This window comes from Symphalangus syndactylus, chromosome 18, assembly GCF_028878055.3.
Source record: "Symphalangus syndactylus isolate Jambi chromosome 18, NHGRI_mSymSyn1-v2.1_pri, whole genome shotgun sequence".
NCBI classification, from domain to species: Eukaryota; Metazoa; Chordata; class Mammalia; order Primates; family Hylobatidae; genus Symphalangus; species Symphalangus syndactylus.
The window spans coordinates 40,940,043-40,960,804 of record NC_072440.2 but is presented as its reverse complement, the minus strand read 5'-3'; the positions used below and the strand labels follow the sequence as shown (position 1 = coordinate 40,960,804).

The 20,762-nt window shown below is 38.9% G+C and overlaps 1 protein-coding gene and 1 pseudogene across 3 annotated transcripts in view; both read left to right on the top strand.

Moving 5' to 3' along the window:
- The window catches only part of RAB3C (RAB3C, member RAS oncogene family), a 387,810-nt gene that overhangs the window by 335,202 nt on the left and 31,846 nt on the right, over window positions 1–20,762 (top strand). For all 3 annotated transcript variants that reach the window (XM_055254519.2, XM_055254518.2, XM_063622619.1), the window contains one exon: window positions 12,546–12,670. In XM_055254519.2, coding sequence (XP_055110494.2) covers window positions 12,546–12,670 — 125 coding nt within the window. The remainder of the gene's footprint in view (window positions 1–12,545; window positions 12,671–20,762) is intronic.
- On the top strand, window positions 10,503–11,728 carry LOC134733615 (large ribosomal subunit protein uL18-like; annotated as a pseudogene).

Below are 20,762 nucleotides of genomic sequence, written 5' to 3'. Positions count from 1 at the left end.
ATGATATTTGTTAATCCTTGAAGGCTACTGATTTTCTGAGCCCAACATCATCAACAAATAGTAAGGGAGTCATAAAGAAAATGCTTTGCTCACCTTTCATCTTTCTTTTGTGGCAAGTAAGAAAAAAGAAAAACCCACTTCTCACAAAACCTAGCTGTGACTGTGTGTTCAGGAAAAAAGAAAGAGATGGGGGCTGGTGGGTGCAGGAGGGCAGATGACAAAGGACAGAGCCCAAGGTCATAAAAGGGGGTGGAAAGAGTTATATAGCCTATACTCCCACCTCTCCACTTCCCAGAGGTCCAGTCCCTGCTCCTCATTCCTCCCCATCCCATTCCTGGTGCTTGTTGGAAGAGCAGGATCTCAGGCCCCACCCCAGACCTCCTGAATCAGACGATCTAGAGGTGGAGCACAGGAGTAGGTTTTAGCAAACTTTCCAGGTGATTCTAATGCCTGCTAAAGTTGAAAAGCAATACCATATGGTGTAGACACCAGTGTCTTGTGCACGATTGTTTAATAAACAAACACTTGCTAATTTATTTGCAAGGACTTGGTGTGGAGCCAGACTGCAAGCTCCCTCAGAGCAGAGACCATATCTTTCTTCATGCCTGACAATGCATTTGTTGAAGGAAAATAGAATCGGTTAGTATTTTGCTTTTGTTTTTGTTTTCCACTTTAACCTTTTCTAATTAAAGGTTTCAAAACAGCAAGGAAAATCACAGTGAGTGTTGTTTAGAGAATGGTTTTGAGATAATATATCAATACCATGTGAATAGTTAATAACATCAGTTTACCAGTAATATTAATACCTTCCAGTCATATAGTGGCTCTGTGTTTTTGAAAACTCTTCCATGAACATTTTTCATTTGATCCTCAAGAAATTTTGGCAGGAAAATGTATAGGTTTCTTTCTTTCCTCTCATAGAAGAGGAAGCAGAAGTTCAGAAAAGCTGAGAAAATAGTCTTGGTTTTCCTAATTAGGTACAAAAACTGGAACCCAGGACTTTGAGCTCCTACTCCATTGGAAAGGTTTGTATTCCAGTTCTGTTCTATGTTATCTGAGTGTTTCCAGTAACTTACTCTTATAAGTCTTTATTTTTCAGTTTCTTCATCTGCAAAATGGGGAAAACAATGGTTTCTATTTTAAAGGGTTGTTTTAAGAATTAAATGAAATAATAAAGGTAAAGCACTTAGCATAGGGCCTGGCACAAAGTAAGAGTTTAATAAATGAAGCCACGGTTTTATTACTATTTCTTTATTGTTATATGTCTGAATTTACATATTATGCATATAATAATTATATATTTATGATTATTGCACCACACTGACTCCCACTAGAGTGACCAATATTCCATACGTGGGTTAGCAAGGCCGGGGTCTTCCTCATCTCAGAAGGTGTTCCTTGCTAACTTAACAGGACATTTAAGGCCTCCAGTCTGCCTTTCATGCCAGGAGTGTTTCTCACTGCTGCTCCCCAGTGGGTCTTTATGCATGCCGCAGGTTGGGTATCTGCTGTGGTCACAGTGCTTACCACCCTTTCTCATGGACAGGTTGCCTAGTCATTCCAAGCACACGCCTTCCTTAGCCATTGTATTGTTAAGTTGTTATGGTTAATTTATATATACACACACACACATATGGTAAAACCACAGCTTTTATCCAAATATAAAATAAACACATGTCAAAGATATTATTTAACTCTGGACTTAAAGACGGGACAAGTGAGATATTGCATAGGCTCAAGGGGATATTAGGTGAATGCACACATACAGGCAATCACGAATGCAGAAACGAATTTACCAAGTTACAAAATGGGTTAATACCCATGGAGCGAGAATCAGATGCATTCCACCAGACACAATTTATTGGCATTTCTTTCCATTTGCAAGAACTTGTATTATTATCGGTTTTCTACCACCTACAGAGCTATAAAATAGCTCAAAGATGATGAAAAACAGAGATAACCTGGAAAGGTGTGCTGAACAGGGCCCCCAGTCATCTTTTCTGCCCACTTGGAAGTCTTTCACAATCTTTCCTGACAGTGGGATCTCAAAAGAGTAGTTTAGTGTTGGAGGAAGGGAAGGTATCACTATATCCAGTTTCCTGCCTAGAAAAGAGGCTCCACAGTCCTGGGCTTCAAAAGGCCTGAGTGAGTTTTCTCCTTTGGTTCTCTTCTTCTCTTAATACCCTCTTCTCCTTTTCCTGAAGATTTCATCTCAAAGTTCTACAAAATCCACAGACTCATAGTCCCACTCCTTCTCCTTGGAAATCCCAACTCTCCCATAGGACTCCCTTGGTCCTGTCTTAATATCTCACAGACCTTGGTGTTCAGGCTTTGGCTGAATGTCTGTGAAGCTTCTTTTCTCAGCCACCAGGAATACAAAGTGGGAGGAGAAGGTTTTGGTACCTAAGTAGGTACTGGATTCTAAGTTTAGCTTCCCCTTCAGCAAGCCTGATTGCCTTCCCATTAACCTAAGAAGGAAGAATATCTTTCCAAAGATCACTAATTCCCCCAGGACAATATAAATCTTGTCTAATGTGAGAAAAGGATATTTATTTCTAACAACATGACTTTGGCTTTGCCCTGTGAAAGCATAACCCAGGCATTCTTGAGCTGAGGAACGTCTTACCCTTTTCCTAGGTCAGACTTTCATTCCTCTCCCTTTGTTGTCCAGAAGGGTAATCCTTGCTTCATCTAGTTACTGTTGTTTTTCTTCCTTGCATAGAAGAAAAGGAATGTCCAGTTGTTTCTACCACACATACGGTTTAAAAAATAGAATTTGACATTTTATAAAATTAGGAGATCAGAAGTTATAAGATGGGCATGATGGAAATAGGTCTAAGTTTAGATTTAGACTAATAAGGGGGAATTGGATGTGGTGCAAGGTAGTTCCAGGACTAGGTGGATGAAAAACACTGCTTCTTGAGCTCTCGAAATACGTTCTCAGTACTGGCTCTCTGCAACAGACTTACCACGGAGAGGTGGATCAAACAGATCCTTCCAGAACATCCAGTTCTGCTTGCTTCCACATGCAGCTGAATTGACACTCCTACATCTATGCAGATTCAAGCATTTTTGGTTTTCCCAGGAGATATATTATTTTCTACTTTAAAAGATAATCAAGCATATGAATTTCTTACCAAGTTCCACATTCAACACAATGTAGGCACTTTCCCTCCTGTGCAAGCAGACAGCACACTGAGGACGAGCATTCCCAGGAGCCTTGGGATATAGACCCACGTTGACCACTAAGTAGTTGAGACATCTCAGGCACTCACATTTGGAGTTTCAGCTTTGTCATCTCCAAAATGAAGGTGCTGGACTGGGGCCCTTCCAAAGCAGCTCTTCCACAATGTCAAGGTGCTAAGTAACTCCTAAGATATCCTCATCCTAACTGTGGGTTCTAGATCAGAAAGGAAAATGTGACTTCTCCAGACTGGGGATGAATAGCTAGTCACGCAGATGTCCTTTGCAGACTGTGATGGGGTGAACACTTGCCTTCCCTTACCACGGACAGTGTCAGGGTGTAAAAGGTTCTGTGGAAGAAGCTGCCAGCAACACATCCTAAAAGGGATGCATTGGGGCACTGGCATCACATAAGATGGTAATTCTTCTTTTATTTTGTGCTTATTCTGAGTCAGGCTTTTTTTGCCATATTCAGTCTATCATTTACTCATTCATTCAATCTCTAATTCTACATTATTGTTTGAGTACCTTCTATGTGCCATATATTTTGCTGAATGCTGGAGACTTAATGATCAACACACAGTTGAGGTCTCTGTCCTCATGGTACCTATAGTCAAGGGGGGATGTGAATAAGTGAAAAAGTTATAGTGAGTGATGTGCAAGGCATATGTGGGCCCGCATGAGTGGCAACTAACCCAGAGGAAGATGGAAGAGAGTAAGAGGGCCTGACACAGAAGCCATAGATGTGTTTTAGACAGATGGTACCTGTGATGGCTACAGGTGATTTCTTGCAAAACTAATGAAGCTTAAGTTTAGTGGTGTTCCCATAAACTGGCTCTTTGAAAAAAGGATGAAATTATTTAATAATCAGTGCTTTTGAGCCATACTGCCAGCTCCAGAACACAGCTAAACTTTGGGCCCCTTACTAAGACAAATCCCGTCTTAGTGTCTTAGTAATTCCCCCAGAGCAGGCTCTGAGACAGGGGTTTGCGCACAAGTAGTTTATGTGGGAAGTGCAAGAAATACCCGTAGTAGGAGGGTGAGTGGGCTGTGAAAGGGAAGACAGCCAATAAAAGATCTGTGTTCAAGCCAGCTACCATTATGGGTTACCAGAGCTTAATCTTTCTTAAAAATTCTGGAATCAGTATGGTAACAACCTGAGGAGAAAGGGAGCAGGGGTATTTATACTCCAACTTCTGTCAGTCATTGGCTCAGGTCTGCTCCTGAGTGTGTTATTTTCCTTTTATATTTTACCTTCCCTGATGGAGGGAGTGACCTTCCATTGCTTTGGTGAAAGCTATAAAGCAAAGAGATGCAGATACTGACAGTTGGAAGTCAGCCAACAAGCACAGAAGTGGTAAGGCCTGGGAGATATAGATAGTATCTGGTACAAAATATCCCATACTTAATTTTGTATTTGTAATTTGCATTTTACTTAAATTGGGCCCTCAAATTTTTATGAATTTTAGACCTCACAAAACCTGAAACCACCTATAGTGACAGGCCTAACTTGCTGAAAATACAGAATGTATGGGAAAATCAAAGAAATTAAAAAGTCCATATCAGAATTGGAAGGAAGACGGAGGGTAGCAAGAGATGAAACTAGAAGCTAGAAAGTTGAAGCTAGAAGCTAGAAAGTTGAAGCTAGAAGCTAGAAAGGTAAGCCAAGGCCATATGAAGGGTGCTATGTTAAACTGGGCTTTTCTAGATTTGGCTGACATTTGTTGGTGTCTGCAGAACTCAGCTGGGTTCCTTGGGGCATCTCATTTCTGGGACAAATTGACAGAGCAACCCCTTTCTGGGATGGGCTCTTCCCAAGATGAAGAATAAGAACCCAAGAGGGCTGATGGAAGCTCACCATGCCTCTGATGTCTGTTAATCACAGTGGCACAGGTCAAATCTCCTTATATTCCATTGGCCAGATCCAAAGTTAGTAGGGCAAGGCAATATAGTACACCTACAGGGAAGGAAATAATGACTAAGTAAGAACTGTAATACAACCTACTACTGGATTTTCACCAAAATGTTAATAGTGGAGATAGTGAGATTTCTGATCATTTTTCCTTTAGCATTTCACTATTGTTAGAATTTGTAATAAGAATGTAGCAATTGCACCAAAAAATATGAACCTATTCTTCTAAATAATAAAAGATTATATCAAATATTGAAGAGCATTTTTAAGGATATCTTTTTAAATTTTTCCTTTTTTAATGTATTATTTATAAATGAGTTAATATACATATAAAAGGCCTACCCCTTCAACTTCCTAAAACTACCTATTAGCATTTATAGCATGTGTAACTAATCAGACTTTATTATGTTCCTATTTCTGGTTTCTTAGTATTACTCTCATTAATTTTTTTTATTTTGTTTATGTCTTTGTAAATCACCTGCAAGCACTTTGTGGTGTTAGCTAGGAAACAAATAAATAGATTATTTAGAAACTAGAAAGAAAAGTAGTCGGGGGGAATCATCCCAGTAATACTCAGCCCTGATAGCATATACAAATCACCTGGAGATTTCTTTTTAATACCTCTGATGAAGACTCTAGAGGTTCTAATTTAATGTTTCTGAATTGGGCTAATTCTTAAAAGCTCTCTGAAGGTTGAGAAAAATTGAATAAATAAATGATTAAATTAAGTGAAAAAAATAACAAAAGGGCCAATTGTATGTGAAGAGCAAAAGCAGGTTGGGAAGTTTCTTTACAAACTTGAAGTAGGCTGTGATACTAAAAAGCCAAAGCTCCCAAATATTAAAAAGAATAAGGGAAATGGATGAAGTAGAGCAATATTAGCTTCCAGAATTAGAAAGGGCCTGCTATTAAGATCTGTTCGAGCTTCACTGGGTGAGGAAGAGTGAGTCATATTCTCTGTGATACCTTATATTCCCACATACATCCCAGATCAGACCCTAATCGACAATTGTTTCTGTGGGTCACTGAGGTGCATTTTGTGGACTGTTTTTCAGAACGTTGTGATTAAGCAAAAGTCTGTCATTCTCCATGAGAAGAGGCTGAACTCATAGGCAATTACTTACACACCCAGAACAGGAGAGAAGGAATACTAGAAATATTGTAGAAATGTGGTTTGTTCACTTGTTTATAGCTCTTCAGACTTAAATTATTCTGTGCAGAGTTCAGTTGTTTATGTGTGAAACATCATGATATCAAAAGCCCTTTTATCTTGATGTCTCATCCCAGCTTTTTTGAGACTCTACTTTAATATTTGATAAGAACTTAAATGGGGATAAATTATGCTTTCCTCCTCTCTTTCTCTTTTACGTTTATACATAAATGTTGAGAGAAAGCTTGAGGTATTTGTTTTGTTTTGTTTTAGCTAAATGGCAAGTAAATAACAGGCTTTTTAGTAACTATGATTTGGTACTGGTACGGTCTGAGTTAACTGCCATTTGCAGAGTAACCATGGTGACCAGCATATGGCTTCTGATTCCATTAATCTTGTTGAGATTAACAGGAAATCCCAAAGGATCTTTTGCAGTGATTCAGAAATAAATCATCTTTTCACATGTATACTGTTTGGTGACAGCCACTCGCTTTCAGTGTGTGTCTCTACCCAACAAATAAATAAGACAGTCTCTCTAATGAGATGATGGGAAATGCGTCCCTCAAATAAGAAATTTCACAGAATACATCCAGTGGTGAAAAGGTAAATACATATAAATACCATGTGAAAGGAAGATTTATTCAACAAACATGTGTCATACCCCTGATAGACACATAAGTGGAAGGTCATTTACTCCCCTTATGTGTCTATAAAGTTAGAAATTTATTTGTATAGAACCTCAGCCTGGAGATATGGACTGGAAACAAAATTTGAGACTCTTTAATGAAAAAAATCCAATTATTATTTCAATTATAGGAATTAGAAATGATGAATTAAGCTGGATTTGGGAAGAGGAGCAGCTGGCTGCCCAAGAGGAGACTAATAATGTGTTCTATGTGTAACGAGATGTTGCAACTTAAAAACTACAGTGTGGCCCTACCTAAAACCATATTTGGCCTACAACAGCCCCAGAGCATGTAAAATAATAGCCTCATTTTACAGGTGAAGATACTGAACTAAACAATTCAGAGTGACTTCCCCATACTCACTAAGTATTAGAGCTTTCTCAAACTGGCGGAATAAATTGTTGAGTCTGAGTTGGAAGGGATGGGAACTGAATTACTATCCCAACATTCTTCTGATGCTAATTCCTATTACAGTGTAGACAAAATATGCACAACTCTGGGTCTTTCTCAACTCATGGAGTTTATACTTCCTCATCTCTAAGTTTTCCTTGGTTAAAGGAATACTCTGAGCTCTTATTTCAACCTAGATCATCCTACATAAAAGAAATATCAAGAACACAATAGCATTTTACGAATTCTAAGATGCACAGTTTTTCTTACTTACCCATCTATGGCTGGGCACGGTGGCTTGCGCCTGTAATCCCAGCACTTTGGGAGGCCGAGGCAGGCAGATAACTTAAGGTCAGGAGTTCAAGACCAGCCTAGCCAACATGGTGAAATCCTGTCTCTACTTTAAAAAAATACAAAAATTAGCTGGGTGTTGTGGCGCTTGCCTGTAATCCTACCTACTGGGGAGGCTGCGGCATGAGAATCGCTTGAAACTGGAAGGCGAAGGTGCAGTGAGCCACTGCACTCCAACCTGGGCAACACAGCAAGACTCCGTCTCAAAAAAAAAAATCTGTGACATTGAAATATGCCTTTTCATCAATGGCTTCTTATGATCGCTATGCAGCAATACCAAATGTAGATTTCATTGCTCGTACATGCACTAACTTGATCATAGCTGCTTATATTGCCAAAGTCATACAGTTATTGGTACATGGATAGAAAGTTATTGTGTATGCAGAAAGAGGTATAAATTTCATTTTAGTGACATGAATACTCATTTTGGAGTAATGACCATCATTTTACATTTTCTTGCAAAGCAACAACATAGTGTTCTACAGGACCTAAGAAGGGAAGATACAAACAGATCTTGTATGTTAATCTACCGTGCACTAAGCACAGAAACTTAAAAAAAAAAAAAAGCTAAATCTTTCAGAATACATGAAAGGAATTTCAAAGCAACAAGAAGCTGACATAATTTAATTTGCTACATCCTTTTGTTCTTGGCCATTGTAAAATAGTTTTTATCTTATCATTTATGTTAGGTTTTATGATAGGTGGTAATTCACAAATCAGCCAGCATGGTATTGATCTCCTCTTGCTGATGGTGGGACTGTGCCTAAAGCTCCCTTCCCTGCTCTGCTGATGCAGAACAACATCAGGAAGTCCAAGTAGTCAAAACCAAAGCCAAACATTGAACATTTGCAACCCCAATTTCAATCATAAAATGAACCAACTCTAATGGCATATCAGTCTTTTGTTCATCTTAGCACAAATGCTCTAGACCACAATTTTTATTTCATTAAAAATAAAACTGGTCTCCTTTGGCTCTCTAATTGTTCAAAATAACGATTCTTTGTAATTCCCTAGTAATTGTAGAAAATATTCATTTTACATTATTTCCCTGACAATTTAGAACATTTGAGGTTACATTGAAATATTTCTTATATAAGAGCAAATGAAGAGGATGGATCTCATATAATCATGGCCAAATAAGTATATTCTTCTTGGTCATGTATTTTTATAAATCATTGAGGAGCAGGGAATGTTGTATATGCATAAATGTATAACCTATTACAGCAGCCCGAGACCCCATGAGTTATTACTATGTCAGCAGAACTGAGATACTCAGATGTATTTAGTGGTAGAAGCAAGCATTCCATTAATTTGGTTAAGGGACATGAATCAGCTAGTAGGTTGTGAGTTACGCACCTTCCTGACCTTCACAAAAGGACACCCGGACTTGAGTTTATACAGTCAGGGGTGCAGTAGGATGTACTGGCCCAGGTCAGAAGAGTGCCACATTTCCTCAAGCACTCATTTGTCCTCAGGAAACTCAGAAGCTGGGTCATTAACACCCTGGCCCCAGCTCCTTCCTTACACAACTGTGACACTCTATGGTGAACCCCTTGTCACTAATCTTACTCTGGGTTTCTGATTTCTAGCTTTACTAGAATTAAAAGGATTAGCACTTTTTCTGTTAACATAAGTGCTCTCTACCCAGGGCCTTTCCAAGCCCCTGGCTTACAAGACCCATAGGAACAAAGAGATCATTTCTTTTAATTACATAAAGAAATCTGATCAGATGTGAGATCCTTTAAAAGAAACTTTTGACTTCGTTTGTAAAAATATATTAGCATTTGTTACTTAAAGCGTTTCCAAGAGTGGAATTTATTTTACACCCTAATTCATTATGAATGCATCATTTTTCATATTCTCCATACACAAGATTAAGTGAGGAAAAAGTATAGAGTTTAGGAGTTCTGTCTTTATTTCTCCAGTCCTGCCAAATCTCACTGTTGCTAAGGGAATATATTATCAACTTAGGTGTCAGAATTAGAAAGGTCATATTGTTCTGATAAAATATGCTGTGACTCTGAGATGTCCAGGTGGAATCAAGGATATATTTCCCCAGATAATTTAATCTCATTTGAAAACATAGATGTACTCTTGGTTCAGGGAAATATGCTGAAATAAAACCCTATCTGCCTCTTCACTCTTTCCTTTCTTCTCAGGAAGGAGAAACAGTGATCATAGCTCATTGAAAACTCTCCTGCTGTAAAAAGCTCTAATATTTGCTTTTTATTCCCTCTTCAAGTTGAGAACAGCTCATTGCCATTTTCTATTCAATGATCCTTCACTTGACTATTGTTTGTAACACCATTCCCAAGCTTTACTTTTTGACATGTTACAAATCTGTTTTTTTTTCAAACTTTAATCATTTGTTTACGTTTCAACATTTCAATATTTCTCTCCTGACCACCACCAGGCAATATGTCTTTCCCACCTATCTTAGACTGTTCTCAAATAAAAATGTGGCTGATATAAAGGGAGAATTAAAAAACATAGCTTCCTCTCAGCTTCCTCTAGATAACAATAAATGCACTAGAACTTCAGTTTTTGAACTTTTAATGAGTATTATGGAAACATGTTTTAAAGCACAGGCTTGAGAGCCATACTGCCAGCATGTGACTCCCACATTTGCCACTTTACTGGCTGAGTGATCTTGGGCAATTAACTGTAAAATGGGCATAATAATATTCTCCTTAAGTTATTCTAAGGATTAAATTAATGCAACAGATATTGATATTAAGTGTTTAGAAAAATACCTGCGCTTTTTCTCTGCCTGGCATTGCTGGGCCTGCAGGTCTATGTCAAGCCATGGATGAGGGTCTTTGTTCTGCAGAATGGGGTTCGTTAAAGTTGTTAAGAATAAGGCCTATTTAAGAGATACCAAGTGAAATTTAGGAAATGACAAGAGGGTAGAACTGATTACTATACTCAGAGACACTCCATGATACAGGATAAAAATAAATACAACACACTCAAATACAGGGTGATAGTCTGTGTAACAAACAGAGATATGATTTGTCAGATCACTTATGCCCATATAGAAGGGGATATGGTAGTCTGCGCAGCATATGTACGTGGTACATGAACTACCAAAATAAGGTGTGAAGGTTGGCCTGACAAATTATGCTTTAGCACATTATACTGGCCTGCCGCTGTCCCACAGGCTTCTCAGTAGGTTTGGTATGGAGAGGATCTATGAAGGCCAAGGGGAGAGGACTGGAGATTAATGCGATGTGGAAAGCATTGATGGTCAGCCTGGTGCCTTCACCTGCTATTTGGATGTAGGCCTTGCCAGAACCATCACTGGCAATAAAGTTTTTGGGGCCTTGAAGGCAGCTATTGATGAAGGCTGTTCTGTCCCTCATAGTACCAGATGATTCCCTGCTTGTGATTCTGAAAGCAAGGAATTTAATGCAGAAGTACATGGGAAACACATCATGGGTCAGAATGACGTAGATTACATGCATTACCTAATGGAAGCAGATGAAGATGCTTACAAGAAACGGTTCTTTCCATTCATAAAGAACAGCGTAACTTCAGACCTGATGGAGGAGATATACAATAAAGCTCATATTGGCTGGGCACGGTTGCTCACAGTCCCAGCACTTTGGGAGGCTGAGGTGGGTGGATTGCTTGAGCCCAGGAGTTCGAGACCAGCCTGGACAACATGGCAAAACACTGTTTCTGCAAAAAAAATTTATAAAAATTACCCAGGCGTGGTGGTGTGCACCTGTTGTTCCAGCTACTCAGGGGGCTGAGGCGGGAGGATCGCTTGAGCCCAGGAGGTTGAGGCTGCAGTGAGCCAAGATCATGCCACTGCACTCCAGCCTGGGTGACAGTGTGAGACCTTGTCTCAAATAAATAAATTAATAAAACAAAAAATCTCATGTTGCTATACAAGAGAATCCAAACTATGAGAAGCCCAAGAAAGGAGATAAAAACAACAGGTGGAAACATCCCCAAATGTCCCATGCCCAGAAGAAAGATCAGGTAGCTCAAAAGAAGGGAAGCTTCCTCAGAGCTCAGGAGCGGGCTCTGAGAGCTAAAACAATGTTCTAGGTTGATTTTTCAGATAAAAACAATAAACTTATTGGCTAAGCAGGTTTAAAAAAACAATACCCTGCAGAAGCAAACTATTACATTTATTATCTAAGTTCCAAAATCAAAAGTTGGTTATTTGTGTCATGAATCATACTGGAGGCTTATTCTAAATTCTAAATATCCTGTTTATACCAACTTAAAATGCCAGCTCATTGTATTATAATTTTGACATTGATCAACCTGACATTTTTCTCTTATAAAGGTAAGGCATGAACATATTAGCTCTCATGATTCTTTTTTTTTTAAATTATCACTTCTCCCAGATTTCCTAAGCGCCATTGCTTTAGCTCTTTAAGTTGTTACTGTGATAAGGGAAAATACTCTTTTTGTGTGATGGGCTGTAGATAGGTTGGGCAGCCATCTCAGTTTGCCTGAAACGGAGGGGTTTCTCAGAACATGGGACTGTTACTGCTTAAACTGGGAAAGTCTTGGGGAAACCAGGATGGTTGGCTATCCTACTGTAAAGGTATTACATAAGGTGGGGTAAAAGAGGAAAGGAAGAATCAGTAGTAGTATTAAGCTCATTAAATACAAAAGAATTATTAGTACACCACTGTTCCCTTGATTTTTGACTCATGCAATCTCTGATGAGTATCTGAAAGGTAAAATTGCACTGAACTAATTAACTCTAAATGTCAGGCATTTGGACTTCGTGGTTTTTTTTTTTTTTTTTCCCTTTTGCTACCATCATCATCTGTGGAATGTATTTCTTCTCCTTCATTTTATGCTGTTCTGCTTTCCTCTGATTATGTCATGCTTCTTCTTTTTCTTTTAGGTCAACTCAAATCAAAACATACTCTTGGGACAATGCCCAGGTTATTCTGGTTGGGAACAAGTGTGACATGGAAGACGAGCGGGTCATCTCAACTGAGCGAGGTCAACATTTAGGAGAACAGCTCGGTAAGAAACAAATTAATAAGTTAAAAAGAAAGATAATTTGCTTATTATATGTAACTCTGTACAGAGTCCGAGCTAATTGTCAGGGTGGAGTTAATGAAATGTTTGTCAATCTAACAGTGGAAAGCAACATAATCCTCCCTAAGTGGACAATATATTTTCTCCCACTTACCATGGCATCATGAGAGCTCAAGTGCAATTACAGAAGCAAAAATGATACTCAGAATTTTGGTCTTAGTACAAGGTATTTAAATTCTTATTCCATGAGAAACACAGGTTATGTCTTGTCCATTATTTTTGTTTTTTTGTTCTCCATACTGTATTTTGCATTCAGTGAGCTCTTCATTTTATTGTGTGATTATTGTTCTCAAGTTTCCATTGGAGGAGGATAATGGCACAGAATACGTCACATCCTAGATTCTGATTCTAGTGACATCACTGATAAGCCATGTTACTGTTACAAATCCCTTTGAGACTTAGTCACCCCATCTCTCCAGAATGAGTATCACAGCCCATGCCTATTTAACCAAGTCCTTGTAGATAAGATCAAATGAGATAACAGATATGAGAAAGTTTCAGAAATGGCAAAGCCATTTCAAACACAAAACATTGTATCTAAAGAGAAAAATGCTGGAGTGAGTAGGGTAGAGATTTAATACAAAGGAGGCATTGATGATTGATAATTGATTGATTGAGTCAAGAAATTTTTACTGGGTACTAGTTGTATGCTTTATATTATGCCAAAAATCATGGGGCATACAAAAAAGTAATTCACAGTCCCTAGGCTCAAGTTGCTCCCAATCGAGTGGACACTGAAGACTGGAGATATACACAAGGAAGCAGAAATACAAGTCAACAAAAACAGGTCAATGAGGAGATAAGCTGCAAGGCAGATGCCAACAGGAAAGAAACAGGCAGAGGGAGGCAGACAAAGGAAGGGGAAAAACATTGCCGGGAGGAGACGTAGGAGTGGAGTGTGATCGGAGGAAGATAAAGTGCAATGCAGAGAGGGCCCCTGGGGAGATCAGGTGTGGAAATGAATACACCAAGAGGAAGAGATGAGTGATGAGGGGAGATGGAGATCATATGGGTGAAATGGCAAGATACAGCTTAAATGGTCTCTAAAGGAGAGTAGAATTTGCAACTACAAAGGAGATAAGGCATTATCAGTAAAGAGCACAGTGATGCATGGACATTGAGATGAGCATAAGGTGAGAGGATAGTGAATAGAAAAGTGAGAACCTAGCATAAAGTTGCAGAATTGAGTTGTGGATTTGGGGAACAACTCCAGTCCTAGAGGTGAGGGAGTTGGAATTCTTTTTGTTTTTTGTTTGTTTTTGGTAGACCACTGAGAATATTGAGGCATTCTTAACAAAGAAGAGTTTGACTTTTAACCTTTTCGGCCAGGACCTGCAGTAAGAAATACTTTCAATTTAGCATCCCAATACATACATATATAAAACTTTTGTAAAACAGAAGTTTTACAAAACACATTTTAACTTTACTTGATGAGATTCACTCTGTTTTCTGTCTTATTTTTCTTTCTTCTTTTTTCTTAAATGGCTGTCCCAACCCACTAAGTTGATCCCCAGAAACAGTAATGTGTCTCAATCTATAATTTGAAAAACACTGTTATAAAGGGGATGATTTGGGATTAACCTGCTGGTGTTGTGCAACATGAGTCAGAAAAGCAAAGTCCCTCTCATTGGGTCACTCTTCCTCTTGATCATCTCATAACTAAACTAAATACAGTTCACTCTGAAAGTTTGACCATTTCTCATGAGCTTAATAAGTTCCTTAGACTAAAATCTATCCCTGGATGGCCACAAGAACCCTTCCACCAAATATTCTTAGAGCCACCCAGGAGAAAGTTACATGGCTGGTGTACGGTCTCCTGTGGTGGCTTTTGAAGTTATCATCTCTGCCACAGGGCCTCTTCCCACTCTACCGATTAAACAATATGAAGAGTCTGAAAAAATGATAATTTTTTTCTTAATCCTCTTAAGACCTTGGAAAGATAAGAATGGAAAATAATAGATCCCCAAAGAAGGAGAGGGAGGAAACCTGGGAGAGGGTTGGCAGGTTGGCTTCCCAAGACGGTCTCTTCCCTGCCTTCCTGTGTTTTCTTAACTAGCTGAGCACATGCCAGGATGGGGAAGAAACTGCTACACAGATGTAGGCTGTCTCTATGAATAAAAATGAAAACTGTTTGGTTCAAAAAAAATACATGTATCTCCAAGCCAAGAATTGTTTAATGTCATTGATACATAGGAGGCAGGCAATTGGCTAAATTTTTTAACACTCTAATAAATTACTTGGATATTGAGAAGACCAGGTGGTGAAAAGGGATGTTAGGATGATGGAAATGCATCAAGAGGGTGAGTTTCCCACTGCTCCATTGACTGGCACACACACAAACCCTTTCCATTCAGTACACAGATGTAGCAAAGTTCCTGAAATTGTGAAGCAGAATGTTTTATGTTCCTGTTCAAGTTCTTCCAGTGGTTTCTAATTGATTTTTTGCTCTCTATTCAATAAAACCCAGCTGTTGTCATAGCAACCAACACATGTGCATTCTTGGAGAGTCATTTACCTCGTTTAATGTGGCTTGCTCTCCTCATGGCTACACATGCTTCTACAAATGATCATGAGGGACCATTTGTATTTTAAAAAAATGCTCTCACAATTTAAATTTAAAGATTTTAAAGGTCTTTGCTTTGTTTTTTAATTACTTGTACATTTTATTCTTCAGAATACCATCACATACACACAAAGGTTCCACACTGTTTTTTAAATGTCATTACCACATCTTGGCAGATGGCTCAAAATAACTGCTTTATCAATCTGGTTGCAATTAATTCTCCATTGTGGATTGTTTTATCTGCACAACATTTGCTCATCCTAATGAGGGTCCTTGATGGAACTAAGTTGTAATGGAGCTCTTTAAAAATTATTGTATGGCAGCTGTTGGTCCCAATCCAGTTTAGTTCACCAAGCATTTATTAAGTGTTTACAATATGCCAGTTACTGGGAATGCAATGACAAATAACCCTACCTTCTAGGAGCAAACATTGTAGTGCCTGAGATAGACTACACAGACAAAGAATATTTTTCTGGCTTTCCCGTTCTCGGCCATTTTGTTTCATTTGATCCTTTGAGCACTCCTCCTTACTGAATGCTGCTTCGTCAGCATTTATGACGTGGTGCTCTCTGTTCGTCTCCTCCCTCTCCAGGCTTGCATTTAGTTTCCTTGGTAGACTACTCCTCCTTTATCTGTCTCCTGCTCTCTGGCTTTCTAACCTCAGTCCACCACTGCTCTCTCTCTACACCCTCCCTTGGATGTTTCCATCCACTCCAAGGTTTTAACTCCACCTCCAGACTAATGACTGCCAAATCATGTCCCAGGCCTGACCTCACGCTGGCGCTTCAGGCACCAACATCCACCTGCCAGCTGTGCATATTCAGTACTTCTGATTTAGAGTAGTGGTCTAATCATCTGCCGCTGAATTGGCTGGGGTTCTTTTTCAACTGCACATTCATCAACCCAACTCAGACCTGCTGCATCAGAGTTTTTGAAGTTGAAGGCTAGAATCTACATTTTTAACAAACATTTTTGTGGCTTTTATACGACTAAATTTCTAGAACACTGGCTTTTGTGGGAAGCGAGTATTTGGAGAGGGTAAGGAATTGCTGCCAGAGCTGAACATTACCCTATAGCTGGTGTTATTTTCCCATGCTTTTTTTTTTTTTTTTTTTTTGATGGAGTCTTGTTCTGTCACCCAGGCTGGAGTGAGGTGGCATGATCTCGGCTCACTGCAACCTCCGCCTCCTGGGTTCAACCGATTCTCCTGACTCAGCCTCCCAAGTAGCTGGTACTACTGGCGCGTGCCACCACGCCCGGCTAATTTTTTGTATTTTTAGTAGAGACGGGCTTTCACCGTGTTAGCCAGGATAGGCTCAATCTCCTAACCCTGTGATCTGCCCGCCTCTGCCTCCCGAAGTGCTGAGATTACAGGTGTGAGCCATCGCACCTGGCCTCCATGCATGTTTTAACAGTTAGTCTATATGTATGTACCTATAAGAATATACAAGAATGTTTTTAAATTCTATATTAAATTTTACTATGGTACTTATATATGTACAATCTCATAATTTAAGTTTTAAATGTACAACTACCGTGTTAAATGACAAAAAAATTTGGAGATACAATTAAAGATAGATTTTCCTAAAATAGAAGTAATTTATCTGGAAATAAGAACAAAGAAATTTATAGAGGAGAATGGATTTGTATTGCCTTGAAACCACGGGTGAAAGAATACTTGAACCATTATTATAAGCTCAGAAAGGGCAGAAAATGCAGAAACTCCTGTTTTCCAAAAATGTAGTCAGAGAACCAAAGACTGCAAGCAACTAAAATTGCTTCTGGGGAGAAGTCATTATTAATAATCTGTAAGGAGCCAATTTTAAAGTGTTTTTAATTTGCATTAATATTTCTCCCTAAAACAAGTAACAGATAATAGTCCCAATTCTCTCCATTCAAACAATTATTGTAATAACCTCTGAACATATGTATTACCAAATTCCAGATTCATCCCCCATACCCTTCCCCCTTGTCCAGCACAGAACCCCATGAGAATTTCTGAAAGTACAAAATATTCTTATATTTTGCCATTTTACCAAGCTCTGTAATTTGTCTTCCCTTCTTTTCCCATTTAATGGCTCTTTTGATTATTTACCTGACAAATATCTATAATAATACTGCGGAGTCATAAAACGTGTATCTTCCCTCTCACGGAGCTTAAAGTGTGGACCATGTATCAGAAATAGACTCAAATATTATGAACACGTAAACAGGGCTGAGTGTAACTCAGAGGATAAAGGAAGGGCATGAAGTTCTATGAATGGGTAGTTACTTCTCTTTTTGGAAAATGAAGAACGACAAAAAGACACATTCTATGTCTATATACTCTGAAACATATTGATTTGATAAATACTGGCTTAATTAAACAATTTCTTCAAGGAAATAGTCTCTTGAAGTAGAAAGAAATACATTTAAGACAAATGAAAAAGGATATTCTTTCACCTAACAAAGAATATACTAATGGAACCAATTATCTCTGAAAGTGGAAGGTAGTGCAGGCAGGACATATAATTACTTCCCAAAAGGTCTAGATAAATCAATGCAGGCAGATCTACCATGGCTAATGGGGGGAGTTTGCATTCTGTGGGATATTTCTGTGTCACCAAGCATAAGAGTTTGGGTGTATTGACCATGCTACATCATATGTTGTGGTACCAATCTCAGAGACAAGATGACTGAAGTGACTGAAACATTATAACCTAGCCAGAAAAGTCTACCTCCTTGGATTTTAAGAACCATGCTCTTGATTTCTACTGAGCCTGAATGACCCCAGCATGCCTGATTTGGGAACTCTAAGATTCTCTGATTCACTCCTATGAACGTTTCAGTTTAAATCACCCTTGTCTCTCACTGCCAACCCAGGTAAGGGAGAGAAAGGCATTGACTGCACTGTGAAATCATATAGTGGTGGAAGCCATGAACTTGGATCCATGTGCTCTGGCCATAAGCAACCAATTTCTATTTATACAATTTCCACCAGGAAAAATTGTAATAGCAGCATCATACCTTCCATAACCACCAAGCTCCACTTCAGTTATCATACCCTTGATACAATCTTGAGTCACGCAATAGGTCTTTTTTTTTTTTTTTTTTTTTTTTTTTTTTTTTTTTTTTTTTTTTTTAGAAATGGGATCTTGCTCTGTTGCCCAGGCTGGAGTGCAACAGTAGCATGATCATAGCTCACTGCAGCCTTGACCTCTTGGACTCAAGCAATCTTCCCATCCAAGCATCCCAGGCAGCTGGAACTATAGGCATGCACCACCATGCCTAGCTAATTCTTTTTTATTTTTTGAGAGACAGGGTCTTCACTATGTTACCCAGGCTGATCTGGAACTCTGGGGTTCAAGCAATCCTCCCACTCCACTTCAGCCTCCCATGACTGGGATTACAGTCATAAGCCACTGTGCCTAGCCCACAATAGGACTTAACTGAATTTAGTTTTCTGTCTTAAAGTCCAGGAGGAAGGTAGGGCATATGTAGCTGGTAAACCTATTTAAACTCTGATCTTGGACCCCACAATCTTTCAGTGATCCACACAATCCAATGAAAGATGCTAGAAAATAACTAGATGATTACAAAGGATAAATTATCCTAAATCAACCTTGCTCAAATGCATAATTTCTCTTTTCAAAATGTGCTCAGCTTCCTGGAACGTCCTCAACTATAAACTGAAAAACTCCTTAGCCAAGTGTGCTGTGATTTATAAGAAACCTCTGGAAATTCTTGGTGTCTCATTCTATGTCCAAATTACACTGAGATGATTACCACTAAATTGTACAGCAATTTTTCAGTACCTTTAGAGCACCACTTTAGGGAAGCTATAATCAGAACTACTTCAGGCGGTTCTCATCTGAATAACTAAAAACCAAGGTGTTAGAGAGTGTGCTATTTTATTTGCTTGTTTGTGACATTGAGACTGCTGATATTGGGACTAGCAGGGATATCAGGAGTCACTGCTAGGCCTCAGCACATTGAGGGGACCTTGCTTATTTCTCAAAAAAAAAAAAATAATAATAAAATAAGGAAAACCCAAGGCAGGGACAAGGAAACAAATCTAAAAGGAAGACTAGATACAGAGAAAGGTTCTTGATCTTGGCTACACATTTCAGTAGGTTGGGAAGCTTTTAAAAATCCTACTGACCAAGCTGCATCCCAAGCCAACTAAATTGGAATCTCTGGGCTGAGACCCAGACAACAGTATGTTTTTTAAGTCCCAGGTTATTCCAATGTGTCGACATGATTGAGAACCACTGATTTACAGAAAAAAACAAGGGGCAGATTAGCCCAGAGAGCCAGCAGAAGGAAGCTGTAATTGGCTCCACCCTTCATGGTGGGGCTTATGCTGCCCGGCCACAGGGAGCTGGTCTTCCAGGATGGATTCATGCCGAAGCTTTCATGCACCCTAATCTAGTCCCCATGTGGCCAATGGGTGCACGGATTTTACAGAAGGCTTATTGGGGATCAGAAGAGGAGTATGAGGTTATGCAACAGAGCGTAATTATTAGGACCAATGTAAATTTAGCAAAGTCCACTTGGAATTGCATAACAACCACTGAGATGAAATAAATGAGCCAAAGATTCTTTTCTTAAACTACAGTGGGGTCACACTAGGAGTTTATTTCTTTTGGGGGGCAGGAGATAGACACTTCAAAATAGAACTCATGAATATGTTAAGGGACTTTATTCATTTACTAATTTATTCATTTATTCAGTATTATTGAGCACCAACTATTGGCCAGGCACTAGGAGTTAGTAAACAATAAGACCAAATTTCTGTCACCCCAAAGGAGAGTCTGAGAGACACATAAAGACTTTCTAAAGACAGCATATAATTGTTGTAATAGAGGCATGGACTCAGTGCTAGAGGAGCTTAGAAGATTAAGAATGTCCCTGTTTGGAGGCTCTGAGAAAGGTCACACTGTGGAGACAATGTCTGAACCATGTTTTGAAGTATGAATAGGATTTTGATAGTTAGACAAACAGGTGGTGGTCTCCCTAGGCATAATAAATAGTATTCTGGAGGGATCTAAGCCTGGAAAAGTTGACATCATGTATCATGGAGAACCTTGTTTGAAAGAATCAAAAACTCGGGCTTTGTCCTATACATGCTGAGGATCCTAAGTTTTAAACACTGGAGTGACAAGATCAGATTTCATTTTGGACCAATTACACTGGCAATATTCCAGAAATTAGAGTGTTTAAGATCAGCAGGAGTACAAAAAGAAAATATTAATAGCTCTATTTATTTGTATCTCAAATTTTTTTTCAGTTATTGGGTATGGTTTATAATGTACTACTGGAATAGTACATTATATAATTTATAAAATATTCATGTATTAGGGCAGTACTGAATCTTTTTTTGAAACTAAGAATTATAAAACAACATATGTTTGGAGACCACTGGCTAAAGGATAGACTGGAGGGTAAGGACAGGAAGCAGAGATTCCAATAAGA